Genomic DNA, 20,322 nt, shown 5'->3' on the forward strand with positions numbered 1-20,322 from the left:
GCACATCACTTTGAAGATTAATACATATAATATAGCTGAAAAATAAAGTAAGTCAGCTGCACTTCGACTGTAATGCGTTGCTTTTAATCTCCTCTCCAGCTCTGCAGTAAACCTCTGACTCCCTATAAATCGGGAAGTTGGGGGTTTGCAAAGAAAAAAAAAATATAGGTGGTGGCTGGAGCGCTCCTCCCTTGTTCTTTAAATGCATTTCAGACTGTGTGGGATGATTTCACGTCTTGCCTGTGTGCAGGTGAGGCTGACTCTCTTCAGTCTGCTTAATTTGGCCCTTTACTCGATTGGCTTTTCACATTTGTTGGCTTTGCTGCAATGTGTTATGTGTGTTAGGTACAGTACATGACATACAGTATACGACACCAGTCTCAGGGGAGGAACAGGACGGCTGACTTCAGGCTGCTGTGGTGCTTTGCAGACAAGCGTTTGCTCAGTGTTTCATAACTGTAAACAACATATTACATCACTCAGCCCTCACTGGCCTGCATGCTGTGCTCCCCTAATGATTCTACAACTGCATTAGCTAAAAGACTAACATCAGGAGCACTGATATCATTAGAAAATTTGGTAATAGGAACACAGACTTATGCAAAATATCATTTCTAATAAGAGGATAATAGATACCTGAGGCAAGAGGATGGTAAAAAAAATACAGTGTGTGTGTGTGTGTGTGTGTGTGTGTGTGTGTGTGTGTGTGTGTGTGTGTGTGGGTGCTTCTCTTTGAGTGTCTCAGGATTTCTATGTATGTGTGTGTGTTTTTTTGGAGAGGAGTACAAGTGTTAAAAAAAGAAAGAGACGACAGCACCAAACAAAAAGATAAAACAATGAGAGTGCTCTGAGCTCACTTCACCGTTAGCAGGTCTACATTTCATTACCCACAGGCTTAAACGGCGCCAGTAAGGGCGACTTCACTCTCTCAGTGACGGTGCAGTTCACACAGAGGTGGAGCAACGGGAGGTTTTAGGTTTAGAAAGTCTGATCTTGTTTGCCGTTTTGTTAAAAAAATGTTGATACTGGTGGTGATTTGATACCTTAGTTCTTAAATCTGGCCTAGTCAGCACTATTTCATATTAACAAAAATGACTGTGTAATGTTAAAATCGTCACTCGTGTGTTTCAGCTCGTTGTTTTTTGGCTCACTCTCATCAACCTAACAAAGCTCTGTTAAAGCCACTGTGTGCTGCCAGCCCAGCACCAAACAGCAGGCTACTGCATTAGTGACTAGCAGGTGAACATAGCAAAAGGCAGAGAATAGTACACAGGTGGCCAAAAACATGACTAAATGAAACTAAATGAATGCTAATGTTGCTCCTGTCCTGTTGCTGTCTGCTGGTTGTATAAACAGCTTGTTGTGCTGCCCCTTCGTCGCCACTAAAATCAATACATGTGGGTATAAACATGTTTCTTTTTCTACAAACTCCTTTATTTATTTTTCATAAAAGAAGCCCAACTTCTCAAGTGTTCTAACACAAGCAGCCATTCAGGACCATAGCTGAAATAAGATCTGGAATAAAAAAGTAGTCTATATAACCAAAAATGTATTTAGGCTCGATACCCGGCCTTACCTTTATATTACAACTGCATGAAGCTACAACATAATGGGAGACACTGAAACAACAGAGGCACAAACCTTGTGGTCGACTCTCCCTGCTCCTTCCTGGAGTTGACAGAGGAGAAGGAGAGAAAAAGCCAAATTAAAGCATCTTTTCATAAAACTTTGAGTCGAGTCAGCACTATTCTCAATGGACCATACCAGTGCTTTTACATATTTTAGCCCATTAACAACAAAGCACAAAGGCTTTACGTTTCAGCTAAACATGTTGCAAAGCATGCTGCAGTGTTTCAGACTTTTTGCATACATCCATTAGCAGACTCTTGAAACTTGTGTAATGTAGCAGAGAACACCCAGTCTGCATTGGTGTTGGTCAAAGTCAAACATTTGTGTTGTGAGGTAATAATGTCTCTTTTAAATCAATCTACACTTAATCATTAACATTAACACTCAATGATAATTTAAGCTTGACAAAAACAGTGATGGATTACACAACTCTAGCTGGTTTCAAGAGTCTGCTTGCTTTTCAATTCCATTCTGTAACTCTTATCACACTGTACAGAATTTGATGGAAATCAATGGTCAATAGAATTGTAGGAATTTATATAAAAAAATAATATGTAGTCTTTATTGAAAATTGGTGGCTAAAAATTTTAGGTATACATGATTTGGAGTTGAGGCTAAAACCTGCATACACACAGGTATGGTCGTCTAAATCAGCATGATAGGAGGATATCTGCAGTACGGGCTTTGTCAGTAACTGTTGCAGAAGATTTGAGGGGAGCAACGCATCAATCAATAATAAGCATTCCAGGGGAAATAGACCTTAACAAATAGCAGGCACACCACAAACATGCAGGTCAATGCAAACTAAGGAAGCACTTGCAACAAGAGAAGGTGGTGACTGAAGATCTGTTCACTCAGTCACTTGAAGTATTGTCTTCAGAGTGTGAGTTTTGTGCATAAAGTTTTTTAAGACCGTATAACTGTACACTATATGCCTTGCAGATCATTTTCCCAATATTTCCAGGCTCCATACATGGATTTCAGAGCGACACCATTGTAGCATGCGTCCACACACACACACACACACAGGACTAAAACAAACCAGAAGGAGTGTTTGATTGGGAGATCAATATTAAATAAAGTTTTTGTGCTGTGCAAACAATGGATGGAAAATGTTCAATATCCCACGAAGGAACCCTCCCAGTTAGCTGAGAGTGCATCTAGCAATCTGGTCAGAGCCATGGATTTTAATTAGTTTTGAAGAGAAACTGGCACAGCTGGCATATATCTGTTGTCTGGTTTAATTAGATGGAAAACAACAGGAAGTTAACACATGCTAACATTAGTAATATAATTTTAGGTACTGCACTCTAAACTAATGCTGTATACAAACAACAGGAATTTCATTTAACGATTTAACTGGACTTTTTTATGCTAACGTTACACTGTGTGAGGAGGGCTTTTCTACCTTTTAGCCTGTGCTTCCTGGGGTTGGGATTGTGTTATTACTACTGGCTGCATTACTGCTACAGCTGTTCAGATCATAGTGTGGGGTGTAGTTAAAAAAAGGTGAGGATGAGTGCCACTCACAAATGGACCTCTCAACAATTATTGTACTGGTTTCAAGTAAGATGCCTTATAGGTAAAGAGTGAAAATAATCACAAGTGATCATCATGGCAGTGAGTTTTCTACCTCCTGTTGCTGTGTGCACATACTAAAAAAAAGCCACAGATTGAAGTATATGATTGAAGTATATGCACTGTACCTCTAAACTGCTCAGGGCATCAGTGCTCAGTGGCCGCCAAATTTAAGGAGACTAAAGTTCAAAAATTTGCCATCATAAAATATATGCCCTGGAGAGCCAATGCTTAAATTGCTGCTTCAGTCCCTCAGAGTGACAGCAGTGACAGCAGTCTCTGGACCATTGAGCACTTAAGTGACTTTAGTCAGACGTAGAGAGCCTGACTCAGTGTGAATGCTGTGCAGTGATAAAATGCCCATTTATATAATAGCAGCAAGAATGAAGGGATGTTTAGAGATATCATAGAAGTTAAGATGTTTATTCAAGCAAGCTGAGATTAACGTAGCCTGGAAATGATCAGTCTTTTTGATGGCTTTGAACCAGTTCTCTGAAGGAAAGGAAAATTATACCATCAATGCATTTATATATTCGCTAAAGGAGCAAGGTGGATACATTAAACAATAGGACAGAAAGGAAAAAAAGTAAAAAAGGCGGGACAATTTTAGAAGAGAACTTAATATACATAATTGAAGTACAGGAAAAGGCGAGAGTGGTACAGACACCAAATACAGACACCAGCTGCCATAGTTGTACCTACTTTGTAGGGCTGCAGGTATGCAACGCCTTCAAGTGAGGCTTCCAGGTAGCAATGGAAACCGAGTTCTCATCAGCCGCATAACTACGCCAAACACACTGCATGCAGAATACACAAAACCAGGAGAAGAAAATAGTAAAAAAAAAAAAAAAGAAGAAGAAGACCCCCCCACCCACAAAAAAGTAAATGGAAAGGATAACAAAATGAAGTACAAAAAAAAAAAACAAGGCAGAGGAGGGAGTCAGGAGGAAAAGGAAAGAGAGGATGAGGAGAGTAGAAAACAAATGAAAAAAGCTGATTAGTGAAACCAAAAAACAGATGTGTCACACGTCTGTGGTTGGGCGAAGGTCAGGCATGGATACATGCCTGTGGGAAGGCAGGAGGCTCTCATAGTGCTGCCACGTGGCCTCCAGGTAGGGCCTGGTGCTGTCGGTGGAGTAATAACGCCACGCAGCCTGGTACAACATGGGGACGGACGGGATGAAGAGGAGGAGGAGGAGCCAAGAGGAGGGTGGAATGGGGGAGATGGGAACATAAGATGGGAAAGAAAGGTGGGAGGGGAAGCCAAAGAGGAAGAAAAGGGAGAAGCATGTGGGAGGAAAGTAGGTGAGAGAGCAGGGGAAGAAAGGGAAGCGTGTGGAGAAATATATGAGGGCAACGTGAGGTCAGCACCATCAATACACAGGATGAAACAAAAGGCGTGTGTGGAAAAGAAGGAAATGTGTGAAGCAGACAAGAGGGTGGCAGGAATGGCTTTGCCAAACTGCTGTTTCTGGCCTTAAACACAGGAGAGTCTGGAGGGGGCAACCCCCCCCCCCACCGCCAGAGATTAGAGAGCTGACTGCAAAGTGAAGCTGAGGAGGCCCAGGGCTGGACAGGGTGGGGCTACATGCTATGTGCTTTTTACAGGGTAGTTTCAGGGATTCATAGAGTCCACGGAGGAAAAAGAGAAACTGGAGAATGATAAAATCATTTAGGGCTTTTAAACACATTACAGAAATATGTTGGCATTCAGGTCACCCAGACGCTGCGGCGTATTGTTTTCAATAACAGCTACAATTCATAATAAAAAGGTTTCTATTTTCCAGCCCAAAAACAGTGATGTGTGCCAGAGAACCAGAAAGACAGCAGGCGGCCTGCTTTACCTGGATGAGGTAGGCGGCTGGGTTTCTCCTTTTCTCAAAGTGCTTCTGTCTGTGCTGCTCCTGGACCTTCAGGGCAAAGCCCGAGCCCAGAATGCCCTGGTATGATATTAAAAGCAATAAATACTGGACGCATGTGCACATCAAGTATCACTGAGCTGCTGAGAAACTACAACATTAATGACGACTTCCGCTGTGGCTGCATGAAAAATGACAGGCTCAGTTTGAAAGTGGTATTTCATATATTTCCTGTTCTTGAAGGAATAAATTGACATTTTGGGAAATGTGATTGTTTGATGCCTTGTGGAGATGTAGATGAGGAGGTAGATATCACTGTCGAGGCGGATTCAAATGATCACAGAAGAACAGATTTAGTGTGCACCCGCTCTGACGTAGGCGGAAATCCCTTTGAAATCCACAAACTGTGGATTTTTCTGTGCATGTGTGGATATAAAAACACGAGAGGCTTTAAAAGTGCTGGTAGAGGCATCACTTTTAAACTCTGGAGTGAGCCAGATGAGTGGTGTTAAATTTATGCTAAGTTCAGATATGTAATTGCCTCATGGCGCTAGAACCAGAGTTAGACATGAGAGTGATGCAGATCTTCTCATCTCACTCTCAGTGAGCAAGCTCATCAGTGCATTTCCCCAAATGTCAAATTACACTGAATTCATTTACATTTACTTGTTTAGGTTCAGGCTTTTTCTGTGTTTTCATAAATTGACTGAATTTCTATGACTTGCCTATAGGAGCTCTGTGGAGTCTTCTTGTAAACAAGCTATGTTTTTATTTTTTGTGTGTATCCTTGAGGTCTAAAAAACATGCTGAATATATTTCTTTCCTCTCAAAAGCCCATTTTTGGACTATTCTGAAACCTGCATTGTGTATTATTCATGTTAACATCAGCTGTATGCATGTACATATGCATTCTTGTGCAAGTGCTCATCAAAACATTGCTCCATAGAGCCACTAGAGGTCAAAAACACCAAAGATTACCTTTGAGCAAAATAGGAAATACACAATCAATCAGCTCTATGAATGTAAAGTGGCAGAAAAAGTAAATGTATACTTGTTTGAGTTTCAGTCAATTATATTCCACTTACTGCTGGCAAGGCAAAGAACGAGATGCCCAGCAGGGCAAACCCTGCGGACAGCATCCGTCCTGTCCATGTCTTTGGTGTCTTGTCCCCATAGCCAATGGTTGTCAGGGTGATCTGTGAAAACAAATGACTTATCATCCGCTCCTGAGTGATGCTCAAAGTGAGGCTCTGGCAATATATACAGGTGAGCCAACAGCTCATTAACATTTACTTAATCACATGTACTTTAAACATTTATCTGAAGGATGTTTTCACAACCTGGCAACCCAAACATTGCCATGACTTAAGCTATCTATAAAGCATTAGTTAATTATTATCAAATAATCATTTATTTGTAACATTAGAAAGCCATTAGTGACAGCTCATTTATCCACAGAAAGGGTACTTTATTAGAAAGAGTTTTCATTTCTCATTGTTTTTAGCAGCAAAAGCTAAATTCTACTGTTTGCTGCATTACTGAGGCACCTCCTCAGATGTTTCCAAAGCATATATTTGAAAATCTCATCACCAAGAAAAGAAACTATCCACATGACTACATCCGGGTGAATAGAAAATACAATATTATATATATTGTGATTAGGGTGAACTGGTCCTTTAAGCAACGTGTGGCAGACTTGATTGAAACTCCATCCGCTGGTTACGCAGCGTGGCTCGGTGTGCCAGTTTTTGTTTGACACAAATGATCTATGATTGCTCTAACTAACGTAATATTTCTTCTTTGACAACTTTGATTTCGATGTATTTTGGTGCGCACAGCCATATACATGCTTTTTTTTCCTTTTGCATGTTGCTCGAGTTGAGCCGCATAGAGGCATGATTTGAAATGATGGCTTCAGGCAGTGCAGTCGCATCTGAGTGGTTAGGCCTGTGTGAAGGCTTTATGTCCTTGGCTCTAGTTACACTGATGAAAGCCTGTGGCTGAAATGTTTATTTTGCCTTGTTAAAGAAAAGCACAGTATGTGTGCTCTTGTTGTCCTCGTTGTGTGAAGACCTACTTCGGTCTATAAGGATGATCTGTGCAGACACAATGAGGGGCCACTTTTACAGTATTACATCTTTGACAGACTAAAATGACTTGATAAAGAAGCAGCCAACAAAATACGTTTTAAGAAAATAATTCATTGTGATAATAATTAAGAGATGATACTTAGGACATCAAAATGAGGACACTGAATAGAGTTATTCACGTGTTCAGCCAAAGCCTGAAAAGAAGCATTTAATGCAGCGTGTGCACTTAATGACAGCAGCAAATAAAGCTGCAGCTGGCACTCCTTGCAGAACTCCTTGCTTGCTTTTTGTTCTCATTTATGTGTCTCTGCAAACATCTATCTATCCATCGCTCTGTTTTGGCAGACTGATCTCTATGGATTGTATTTCATTCAGGCTCTGATTCACCTGCATAACAAAGGTGGTTGCAGCCATTTAGTACCATTAGGATTTTTTGAGCTGCTATGAAAATGGTGGTTAATGGAGCCGTGCAGGGCTAATGTCTATGGAGGAGAAGTCAGTGCTCAGACACAATAACAGGCCGAACAGGAGGAAACATTAGCGAAGACACTTCTCGTATGTTAGTGAATGGTGAAGACAGCTGTTAAAGTCATCATTTCTGCAGATATTCCTGCAAACTCACCGTGCCCCACCACAAGGCGTCAGCGTAGGTGGCAAATTCCTTGTTGAACTTGTTCTCCACGAGATAGACGAGGAACGAAGAGAAGATGAGAACCAAGAAGCCGATGTACCAGGCGGTGACCAGCTCCTGCAGGCAGAGGTCAACACTGACTTTCAGGGTGCAATCATGGAGAAAAGAGAATTTTGTTGACGCACGGCCACTTTAGCATATGAACGTTCACCGCTGATCAACCTGAATCTGCTTTTCTACGAACCCAGAGGACAGAACCTTCTATGTAATAGAATGACCAGGTAATGCAAGTGAAAGTTCTGACTCCTTACTGAAGCTGTGATTTTAATCCACTTCAATCGCTGCTGATTGTTTTCGAACACGCAGGGATTGTCCCTTCTGCTTTTACAATAGAGCTTTCATAGAGGCCTAAATAAATCAACCGGAGTGATCCTGCTGATCACTGAAGTGCATGTAACTGTACTGTTCAGTTCTGAATCCCCCCACACAGTCATGACAGCGATCTTGAAGACTGAAATCATGCACGAGCAAATGACGCAGAAGTTCATTTTGGAGTTCTTCATAATTATCCCGTGATCCAAAGAAAACAAAAGCCATGGTCTTGTGATAAAAGATCTTGTCATTTTGAGAAATCGGCCTTTTGTTTTCTGGAGATAATGAGGTAAACTAACCTGCTAACTAACTTGTGGTCTCGGGATAACGCCATTAAAAATAATCGCAAGCACAGCCGTTCTCAGCTTTTGTGTAAGGGCACATAATTAATGAATGCCACCTCCAGAGGGCCGGACACCAAATTCTGATCACAAAGCAGATGTAGATGAAGACTCTACTTATTCTGTCATCTACCTATTAATCAGATGATGTCACAAGTCAATCATGCTTAAACGGAGCTCATGACGTAGGTTGAGGTAAAAACATGAAAGCATCCGGTTTCAGGCTGGGTTCTGTGGAAGAGTATCTCTATTTTACACTCTGATGGTGTCAGTTGTCTGGGTTCATGTGTGATGTGTTGCAGGTAGATACAGAACACCTGGTGGTCACAGTACCAGACTGTTCAGACATTCAGGGCTTAAAAATGTGGAACTGGGTTTGGGTTTCAGTTTTAGGCCCATGGAGCTCTGCATAACCCACAAAACTACACAGTGTTTCACCTAATGTTTACTGTGAAGCTCTATTGTTTGTGCCGCTTACTGCTGTCACTGATGTTGACCACTGGGCCCTGCCTTCCACCACCTTAGCCTCATGGAAACTGATTGTACCCTCTGCTATTTGCTCTCGCTGCTGCGCAGTTAACTAGCTGGTGGATGCTGTTGCCAATAGACTGCAATTGGAAACTGCAACATCTTCTGCTCCAGCATTCCCTTCTTCTGTTTGCAATTTGCTGAAACTGTGTGCTTTGCCTCGCATTTATGCAATGTAATCTATATTTTACCAATATTTTATTATTTTATTTTATGATTGCATGCATTGTCTTTATTTTAATTTTCATTCTTATTCTCATTATCAAGTGTGTTTTATCCTCCGTCTTACTTTATATTCATTTTTTATCAGTTTTATGTCCATTCTGTCTTTTTATATAAAGCGCTCACTTGGTGCATGTGATTTCTTTCCTGTGAAGCACCTTGAGCTGCAATTCCTGTAGGAAAGGTGCTACACAAATTAAGTTTATTATTATTACTTGATTCAAAGTGTTGATTTATTCACATTTCAATACAAAAAATGTATGATGTTCACCAACATCATAGTGAGGGGGAGGCAAAAATCTCTCAAAACCTGGGCAAACAAAACAAGAACAATATCTGCATGGCTAAATATCACCAGAGCTGAGAAAGCATGGATTTGTAATTTAGGTGACCGGATTCAGCCGTGTGTGATGACATTTTCTTTTACTTAAGGCTGCATAATTTGTTATTTTGGGGTAATTTGTTTCACTCAGGATGTACTAGAAACATTTGCCAGGTCAGAGACGTCCATGAATCATCTTCAGTGGCCCAGCAACCCTTTGACAAAAGCCCTTAGAAAACACATCCTCGCTTCATACAGTACACAGTCTTACATCCGTTGAACTTTTCATTTAAAATGTGAAGCTGATTATTCAGTTTCAATGTGCAGCAGCAACGACCTGTCCCGGGCCTCTATGGGGGTCACACTGATAGACACTGAAGACAGATGTAAAAAGAAGTTGATGGGTTTGTGTGGGTTGGTCCAGGTGGAGAGATGAGGGTGAGCTGAGGTATGAAAAGGCATGAAATACCTGACTGAGCTCTAAATATTTCAGTACCAACACAGAGTCTAACACTTCAGATTCTAACATGTTTCTGTACCTTTCTGTATGAAACTGTATAAGATTTGGTAATTATTGTGAACAATCCAACTTAATGCTGTGTGAACACCTTCAGTCAGTGACAGCTCTCCCAAGATACAAAGAAAATCAGTATGCATACATATAGTCGGCCATTCATCTGTGGTGCCCACCTTGCTGTGTGCGTAGACCACAGAGCCCAGAAGCTTCCAGGTGCCTCCTCTCCGGTCCATTCGCACCATGCGTAGGATCTGCAGGAAGCGCAGGCTCCGCAGGACCGAGGTGGCGAAGATGTTTCCCTGGCTGCCCGCCGACACCACGGCCACCGACGCTATCAGCACGATGATGTCTGGAGGGCAGAGAGGAAACACACAAGCGCTCACCGAATGATCAACCCTGCCAACACATTATACCTGGCCTTCATACATGTTCATTCATGTTATTTTGTAAAAGTATGACTTCATGCTTTAAATTATTATATTGTATATTGTATTATATATGACTTAATGTATTTAAGCTTTTGCCTCCATTCAGTCATCTCTGTGTTCATGTTTTTTATTTCCATTGTATTTCTTGCATAGTTGATGAATATAATGTATAGTAAATTTGGCACAAGATAAAGTGTAGAGATTACAGATGCTTATGCATGTGAGACAACAGGAAATAGAAAGACTAGAAAAGTGTCCACCCTGATATCTTAAAAGTCCAACTTAAAGACAAAGATATCTTACTAATATTGATCTTACTGTGAAACTGAACCTGGCTCGGTGTCTGTCATGTTGCCGCAATAACAGCAGCTCGCCCCACACTGTTTCAAGTTACCCCAACACAGGCTCCATATTGCTGCAGCTGACATAATCTGCCATGGGCAGTACAGTAATTTACTGTGCACTCTATCTGTATACACTATATGTTTGTTTAAGTCTCCTGGATAGCACATCGATCTGCTGCAGACACAAACAGGACAGTGGGGAAGAAGTAATTGGTTAAAGCACTGTTCCATGAAGAGCATTTTTCATACACAGTAGCCCATCTGAAACGATCAAGATCTCTGCAATGCATGCCACTAAGATTCTAGCCTGCAGGTTTCTGCAGATTTGTGTCTGATTTCATTTTCCCACAATCACATATGAGTGCAGGCACACTGTGTTACTATATGTGTTGCAAATTATGACCGACAGACAGACAAACACCAACAAAAGAAGGCACAGAGGGGCAGATGGGCAGACAGATATGACTCTGTTCAGAGGAAGTTCACACAGAAACCACAATGAACAAACATCAAACCCACAGAGAGCACAGACAACTGCAGTAAGAAGCTCCTATGACTGAAGAAATAACATTCTTTCTCCTCTTCCCCCCTTCACTCCTTTCTCAAACAGACCTTCCATTTCAGTGACGTGCCATGTGAAACTCTAGCCCTCAGTAGTGTGATTTAGTTCACTGTGCGAGAGGTTTTCGCTCATATAACCGTCACTCTTGCTTCTGTCCTTCCATCGAACCCGTTTCCTGAGAGAAAACGCTGACCAAGGTGTGGCTAATGGCTCCTGCTCTAAACCATAGAGCAGTTGACCCATCGTGGGGAGAGGGAAGAGGGGAAAAGTCAGCAGCAGCACCATGAAAAATACATTAATGACACCACCCGGTGCACCCGCAGGGCTGCAGCGGGCTCGCTCCCTTTGAAGGAGCAGAGAGAAAAACATGAGGGAAGCGAATGATAGAAAGATGAATGTGTGTGTGCATTTAAGCATCAGTGTGTGTGTGTGTGTGTGTGTGTGGTCACGGTGGGTTCCCATGTTAGCAAAAGTGCACAGGCCAACAAGTCAGAAGGGTAAGTACTGCTTTGAAAACAAAGGGGTTTTTTTTTCAACAGGTGAGTCTGGAAAATCTTGCAGAGGGACTTTTGGAAAGCTGAATTTGTTTAATCCTAAACTCATGCATTATATTTTGATAATTCCAACTCAGTACTTTCACTTTTAATACAAGTACAAGTACACTGGTGCTGTGTGACTGTGGCTCAGGAGTTAGAGCGGTCGTCCACTGGCCTCGGCAGTCTATATGTCGAGGTATCCTTGGGCATCGGTGTGTGAATGTGTTAATGCTCATAATGAGCAGGTGGCCTAGCTACCACGTGTGAATGGGTGAATGCAGGCTCGTGTTGTAAAGCGCTTTGAGCGGCCGGCAGACTGGAAAAGCACTTTTAAAAACACCGTCCATTCAATAAACTCGGCTACTGTGTCAAACAGGCCCCCTGTCAGGCGTTTGTCAGCTTAGGAATGACTTCTTGTAGAAAGCTACTGGTTGCATGGCAGCTATTGGCACCTTGTGAGTCACACCTAGTGAGTGTCGCAGGTGTTAGTGCTGTATTTCAGTGGACACTGTGGAAGTGAGAAAAGCCAGAACAGACGAAACGCGGTACGGTGGAGGAGAAAAGGGAGGGTTCAGGAAAAATGGAACCGAAAGCGATCTGCCTCATCAGCAAACACCTGAATTCAGTGCGACAGGAATTTAATGTTAAAAGCCATTATGAGATCAATCACAATGAACTAGTCAAAGGATTGATTTTCCTGTGCGTCCATCAATCATGTGCTAGCTCCTCGAACTGGGACTCCATCATCATCAAAACCCCTGGTGTAAAGCATGCAGCTGAGGGTAGCAATACTACTTCTGTTGTAAGCTGCTCATTTACAGTATTGATCAGTCTTATGGTGTTTGTGGCAAATTTACAACTCCGCTACCACTCATCCACTTCTCTTCAACTTCAGCTCTGGAATAAACGGACAGCAAAAACCACCTGCTCCATGAAATCAGCTTTATTTCCAGAAATGAAATCCTCATGTCTCTATCACGTTCTCAGGTGGTGCGGACGTGAATTTGTGACCGGAGTGCTTTCAAGCTTAAACGGAGTGTAAGTTGCTGTTTAAGTTGCAGCCAGGTGGAACAGCACATGGTCTGGGTAGAGTTGTAGGTGCAAACTGATGGGGCCAGCATGGCTAACAACACCATTGCACAAGTTGTACATGATCAAACACTGTATTGTTATTAACCCTGATCAGTGCCTTTGTGCTGACTGCAGCCAAGCAGCTTCCCCTCTTTCTTCTGCTTGTAGTATTTTCCGCGCAAAACAAATGAGGAGGGCTGGCTTTGTGACCATGAACGGGACCAGAATCTTGGATGATTTGACCATTAGCCCCTCCATGCCTGGTTAATGCCCATGACTTTCAAATGCCACGGCTCCGGCGTGTGACATAGGTTTATGTTACATGCTAGAAAATGAAACCCATGGTTGCTCTATATATATATCCAGTCACATCACTTTGAACAGTGATTTCAGAGTGAAGCAGATGTTGATGAGAATCATTCTTTAAGTCATGACTAAAGATATCACAGGGCAGAGGCAAACTGTATGACAAGTGTTGAGGTGACAAAATGCACAATTTGGTCAAATAGAGTACCATATTCTCATATAATGAAATGCAGGCAGAGGCACAAACAGAGAAAATAAATTTGCTGGGAGCAGAATAATAACAATCTGGTCTTTTAATCTCTGAAGAACCCAAATCGATGGATTTTCCTCGCAGGTGTTGCACTGATCCTGGACAGTGCCATCATTACTATGAGGCATAATGTTCCAAACTGAGATAATCACCATTTGAAAAAGTCACAGCTACTGTAGTGCAACAAAATAGCAGAAAATCAATAAGTATTGACTGATAACTCAAGGTCATTATCCTGCTTTCATGTACATGAGATTTGGGAACGTTGCAACATTAAGTGTTCTGACCTCCAGGCAAACCCTCAAGTGTGGAAGCCAACAGGGAAATCAGACAAACATATCAGGAAGATTGTACGATATCGCGGTCCATCCTCGGCCGCGCCATTCCAACACATTTACAAACACACTTCCTGAGGGCCAGCCCCAGTGAATGATGGGAACCGTGCAGCAGGAGCCATTCAATCAGCCTGTTAGCAGCTGGGCTTCTTTCTCAGTCCTCAGGGAGCGTCCACACCGAAGGATTTAGTCCTAATGAGCTTTAAATGACTGCAGGGGACAAACCAACTGCTTACACCACTTGAGGTGAAATTGTATTCCTGTAATTTATGAGTTCATTCGGGTCGCTGTGGGACTCAGCAGCAGTACGTATGTTTATGCACATACAGGAAACTGCACTTAAACATACATGAACAGAAACAAACACAGCCTCAGCAACTCTGCCGAGGTATAAATCTCAGCAGTCACGAATGAGTAAAGAATACAGATGACTACGCAGCAGCACATACATAAACACGCTGGGACAGACCAACACGGCTTTTGTTCACGTTGGTCAACATTTTCAGTGTTAAAATTCTGCATGCAAACCGACATTTTGATCACACGCAGAGCTTTCACAGAAGCAGTAAACTCTTTCTCTTGCTGAGCATTATTTTGGTACTAATTTGACTCAGTGAATTCCAGCCAAGTTGTTTACATGCATATTTGAAAGTGTGTAAGTGAGGATCGCTGCTGCCACGAATAAACTGCTTAGCAGAATAGTTCTCCATGGCACGATGCACCAGCGAAGAATATAAACAAAAAAACTAAAAGGTAAATGCTCTGGCACAATCATCTGAGCCAAGGTAACACCAGAAGGAAAACAATATTTCAAAGTAGCCGAACATTGAGCAAGAGCAAAGCAAAACGTGCAAAAAATGCTCAACATTCATTTTCGATATTACACAGGAGAACCAGGGAGTGACTTGCTATGGCTTATTATTTTTCAAACATATCAAATAGTATTCTGTATAATACAGCTAAGTATTATAAGCTGTATCTACTTATATGTCCTGGTGTGAAGTACAACTCAAGGTACACTTACTAGCTTTGTCTGTGCTTTCAACTGCATCACACAGTCTTCATTAGTTAAAGGGACTGGCTCAGATGTCATCATGTGATGTACGTGTGTTCTCCAACATTCACCAAACATCATCCACTTGCTGATGAAGGCTATGAGATGTGGTTGAAAGCCTTCACAAAGCTAATAAGTGAAACTTGAGTTGGCATGATTTTGTCATACGTGCAGATCACAATCTGCATGGACACAAAACGAGATCAAATGATGAACGATCAGAGTTAATACCAGTCTGGCTTTTTAAAGGAAAAAGTCTTACAATCTTTGATCAAGCAATTAGATGCTGAGAATGCTGCGATTGACTCCGCAACAAGTCTAAACAGAAACTAACATGTTTGATATAACAAAGTGGTACCAGAAGGTACAGCAGAGGGTCTGAGGAAGATATGTAGAAAAAAAGATATTGCTGCTTTCATGATACATTTAGTCACGTCTTGTTTTCACTACAGCACCTTGATCTTCTAAAGCCCAATTCAAGTTAATCCGTCAGTGCAAGCCACATAATCCTTTATCTGCACTCTTAAAAAAAAAGGAAAAACCCTCAGAGAGACGTCACAACATTCCCTTCTCAGATGCATGTTTAATATGATTACATCACACAATGCGAGAGGTACAGTTAGAGTATATGGAGACATGAGGACATGTTATCTTATGTGGCACAGCCCGGGGCTTCTCTCTGTAAGCAAGAACACAGAAAGCTAAATGATACAACTAATTTATTAATTATGGTTTATCCGTCAGAAACGCTTAATGAGACTGATCATCGTGTGGACCTGCATCGCCTCCATCTGTCTCTCTACCCCCTGGTTTCTCCCAACCCTTTCTCTCTCTCTCTCTCTCGCTTTATTTTTGCCCTTTTGTTTTGCTTATATTCCCTCAGTGCTGGCATCCGACAGCACCCGCTACAAAGTGTGACGACGGGAGCTCACGGCACCCTGCGTGACCTCTAAGCCCTGCTCTCCCTCCATCCAGCACCCTACTGCGCTTTCCAAGAAAGGAGCGGAGAGATCCATGTCTAAACAGTGGAAAGAATAAAAGGCAGTTAATGCAACCTCATTACGTAAATGCTCTCCGCTCTTATGAGCTCTGACCACAACTGAAAATGACACGAGCAAACTATGGTCAATAGCGTGCTGTGGCGCAGGCTTACGTCTAACATCAAAGTGCGTTCACAGAGAGGACAACCGCGCTGCACCAAAGGGCAAGAAGAAGGCAGCTGGAAGGTGGAGCAGTGAAGGAGAGGAAGTGGTACCCCTGCTGGATCAAAAATAAAATTTTGGGGGAATTATCTGTGTCTGTTTCCACAAGAGAGACTCACCAAAAAGGTCCAACAACTCACCTATGACACAGAAAGGCTTCCTGGCGAAGCGCAGTCGTCCCTGCCATCCTCTGTAGCGACAGCAGCATCCTGCCGACCAGATCCGGATGATGTACTCCAAGCCAAACACCACAATCATCACAAACTCCTGTCCAACAAGACAGAAACCATTGCTGTTTTTGGCAGTGAGTTAATGATGGCGGCAGAGTAATCATATATTAGTCATCGCTCATCAGCGTAGATCATGAATACATCATCACTTACTACTGTGCATCATTAATGGAACGTTTTTATCATGAAAATGGACGCCAGGTTGACAAAGCATTGTATTTGATAATGGCTCTGACAGCTCGTCTGTTAATGCACACGCACTGATTCGGCTTCCATTAGGTAAAAACATTCATGCAATTAGCGCAGCGTAATTTGTGAAATGGTGGTTACCGCCGCAGGGGCAATCATGTGCAGTAAATGGTCGAGCGTATGAAAAAAGCAACCTCTCCTTTCAGTTCGCAGCTTCTTCAAACACACCCTGAGTCATCTAAAAAGCCTTTTTGCCCACCAGTCGCTTGTTCTCTCCCCGACTTTCTATCAGAAGGCAACTTTGAACTCCTTTTAGTGTTATTAGTGCCTCAAGTCAGTAAAGTTGCCAGCTTGAGGGCAAACGCTTTCACAAATGAGCGACTGATCTGGAAGTCTAGGCATGCCTTCATAGAGGAGGTACTCCTCAGAATCATAATTCAGTACTTCACATCCTCCCCTCTAACTGATGCTCACATTTTCAATTGACATTCCTCCATTTTCTACCTCCATACATGCATTTCAGGGCTTTGGCTTGTCTATTGAGGGAATTGAGGTCATGTCTAGTCTACAATTAAAACTGAAGCATGGTGGGCATTTTACAGGATGATTTCAGTACTTTTAGACTAACTAAGAGGCCAAAAAAGAACGAGAAAGAAAGAAATAAGTTTAGTCCTGGCAGAGTGGAGCCTAGAAACAGCCGTTAGACCTCTGTGTATGCAAATATATTTCACATAAGTAACATGCAAAAAAAAAAAAGATAACACCAAAGGAAGTCTTCATGGTGTGTATTAAACATACACTAAAGAAGGTTTAACACTATGTGGTGGTTTCAAACACTGTAATATTCTCAAATTAAAACGATACAGCAGTATAGATGGCTGGATAGAAGGATAGACAGACAGACACACAAGGAGGGTTGAGTCCTTCAGTTCTAGCTGATTGGTGGGCAGTTCCAGGTATTTAACCTGTGTGGGGTCATTATCAAGGTCACTGATATCACCTGGTTCTTCTAGCTGCAGCAGTTGTTAGAGTCACTGCAGTCAACTGAGATCAAGTGTAAATGAGATGTTGAGTTCTCACATGAGGCCAAATGTGAATGGTTGTTAAGTCTCCTGGGAAGGGTTGAAAGGACAGCATTGTGGATGGGAGACAAGCAGAGCTGAAGACCCTCTCCTGTGCTGAGGGACAGTCTCTCTGTGTTGATGTAAATGGCCTCCTTCAACTCCCTTTCAAACCATCTGTCCTCCCTGTCCAAAATGTACATTGTTGTCCTCGAATGAGTGTCTGTTATCTTCCAGGTGAACTGCTGAGTCCTGACCTGAGGAGCTGACCCTCCAGCAGCCAGTAAGAACTGAAGAAGCTCCCTGGATGAGAGGCGAGGATAACCAGGGCGTGGATGACCGAGAATCGTCACACACGTCATAACACAGACGCAGTTTCTGAACTACTTTAAACACATCTTTGGCAATTTTGCATGACAGTTTCTGGTCCAGCCAATTCACTGGCCAGGCTCCGGTTTAAAGGGGGTAAAGGAATGAAAAAGGGAAAAAGCATTAACTAGCATCTGTTGATAGAAAATGATTTCTGGCTGATGGTTGTCCAGTTTCTCACCAGGATGAGGAGACAGTAGGAGGAGAAGTCCTGATGAGCCGGGATGGTCGAGAACACAGAGAGGACCAGGCAGCTGAAGACCAAGATGAACCTAAACAACAGAAAAACAGAGAGAATCATAAATACAACATACACACACTTGGACGGGATGACATCAATGGTCTGACCTCTGAAACCGCCACGCTGGCCAGCAGATCAAATCTCAAGTTCCAAAACATAATTTCCACTGGTCACAAATATGCTGCTGATCACAGAAATGTGCACTAAAGTTTAACTGCCCGCTGTATTTTCCTCTGCGACAAACTCTTGAACCCGTTCTGGCGCTGCAGGAGAACCAGAACACGAACAACCTGGCAGCACAATCACAGAACTTATTTCCTCTCTGCAGTGAACCATGAGCCTAACTATTATTCAATTTCCTGAGATATCAAGTTAATCATGCTTGTTTGTGTAACATGATTTGCAAGAAACAAGCAGTGAAACTGCGGCTATTGGAAAACAAGCAACATCCGACCATTTCCACACTCCGACCGTCACTCCCTCCGCCAGGAAACCGTAGCCTTCCATCTTCATAACCATAACATGTTTTTTTCCATGGTATAAATCTTCCAAAAACACATTGTTGTCTGAAATATGAGCGCGGGGGCTACAGTTTCGGTGGCTCTCGATGCTAAACGGTGCGAGCACATCTGTGTTTTATCATCTCAGATCTCCTCTTAAGCCTGCTGGAGAAAAACCGGTCGACATGCTGTGTGTGTACTTTTCAACGCTGTCCAAGCGGAGGCTTAAGTAAAGCAGGCGAGCCTTTTTTCGCTCATGTCCTGCTTCATGCTTAGACAGTTATACATCAATAATTCAAACTGGAGACCTTTGGCTAAGCTCTGACCTTTCGGCCTCTAAATTTGTGAAGACCCGTCACTTCAAACGGTGAGGCTTCACTCTCGGGCCTCATGATTTCATGATGGTATGAGCAGGTAGTGGGTGCTCGGAGCTTTTTTTTGCTGAAAACAGCTGCCTGTGAAAAACAACGAGCTGAAACGCGTGTTCTGGTGAAAATTCTCTGCAGGTTGATCAGTATGAGCGACACCGTGGTCACGTTGTTATATTGGCTTTTTATTCTAAAAATATAGATTACATCCCCTTTAAAGTTACATCGATTACGATTTCCTGGGGCAGGATTTGCCCTTCAAGCAGCTGCTCTGCCTGTCAGACCCTGTGTGTGCATCTGTTTACATGCAACTAAAGTGGATTAATCTTAGTGACCTGGGACCAGTTCAGATCTTGATTACATCCTGAGGTGCCAAATGAGCATGTGCACAAATTCTGTGCACATGCTAGCATGCGCCGGCTTTTTCAGTTAACATGCATGTGCATGCCATATGACAGCAGCGCAGGCGTGGCAGACTCAGCCGCTGACGATGCAGAACACACTATAGAGGGAGGTAAATACATTTAATGGCTACAGCAGAATACAGGCCAGGCACAAACAGTGTCAAAATCAGGTTTTCTTGAACATTATAAACTTCAACCAACTGTCTGTGGATTGTATGTGTGAACATGCATCACAAATGCTTTGGAAGACAGTTTTTACTGCCATGAAAAGTGTGTTTTTCAACTGGATGTCTTAGTCAGCGCAATAATACGATGTGTTCAGAAGTGTTTCAACCATTAGTGCATGGTTATTGGAATTGCTAAAATGTTTTTCCCCAGTATAATTCATCCAAATGTCACTATTGGCAATATGACATATGCTCTACCCATGATGCAGTTTGTCCATCTCCACAGCTGTACTGCAGTAGAGACTGGGGACTTACTATCAGCCCCTTGGTGCCAAGTTGACCTCAGATTATCAGAGAGTTGAAAGGAAGTCTTAACATATCATCCAGTGTTTGAGTGGTGCCTGTGTGAAAATGGTGGGTGTGCAGAGTGGGTCAGTGTCCCATAGCCTATAGCGCAGTGCAGGACTGTGCTGTTCTGACCCCACTCGGGCTCTCTTTGACATCCAGAGAGCCAAAACGGAGGTCAAAACTTTCCACAGCCACGAGGGTGGTTATGTCATTATTTCTCGACCATGACGACTCCTGCTCTGTCACGTGGCTCAGACAGCTGCTGGAG

General features: G+C 42.6%; 1 protein-coding gene across 4 annotated transcripts in view; it reads right to left on the reverse strand.

The window, feature by feature from the left end:
• kcnq5b (potassium voltage-gated channel, KQT-like subfamily, member 5b) overlaps positions 1–20,322 on the reverse strand; it is a 108,746-nt gene that overhangs the window by 14,571 nt on the left and 73,853 nt on the right. For all 4 annotated transcript variants that reach the window (XM_041933048.1, XM_041933046.1, XM_041933047.1 and 1 more), the window contains exons 2-9: positions 18,208–18,298; positions 16,318–16,444; positions 10,263–10,438; positions 7,779–7,904; positions 6,152–6,262; positions 5,052–5,147; positions 3,910–4,004; positions 1,642–1,668 (exon numbers count right to left, since the gene is read on the reverse strand). In XM_041933048.1, coding sequence (XP_041788982.1) covers positions 1,642–1,668; positions 3,910–4,004; positions 5,052–5,147; positions 6,152–6,262; positions 7,779–7,904; positions 10,263–10,438; positions 16,318–16,444; positions 18,208–18,298 — 849 coding nt within the window. The remainder of the gene's footprint in view (positions 1–1,641; positions 1,669–3,909; positions 4,005–5,051; positions 5,148–6,151; positions 6,263–7,778; positions 7,905–10,262; positions 10,439–16,317; positions 16,445–18,207; positions 18,299–20,322) is intronic.

Source organism: Chelmon rostratus, chromosome 3, assembly GCF_017976325.1.
Source record: "Chelmon rostratus isolate fCheRos1 chromosome 3, fCheRos1.pri, whole genome shotgun sequence".
Taxonomy (NCBI): domain Eukaryota; kingdom Metazoa; phylum Chordata; class Actinopteri; order Chaetodontiformes; family Chaetodontidae; genus Chelmon; species Chelmon rostratus.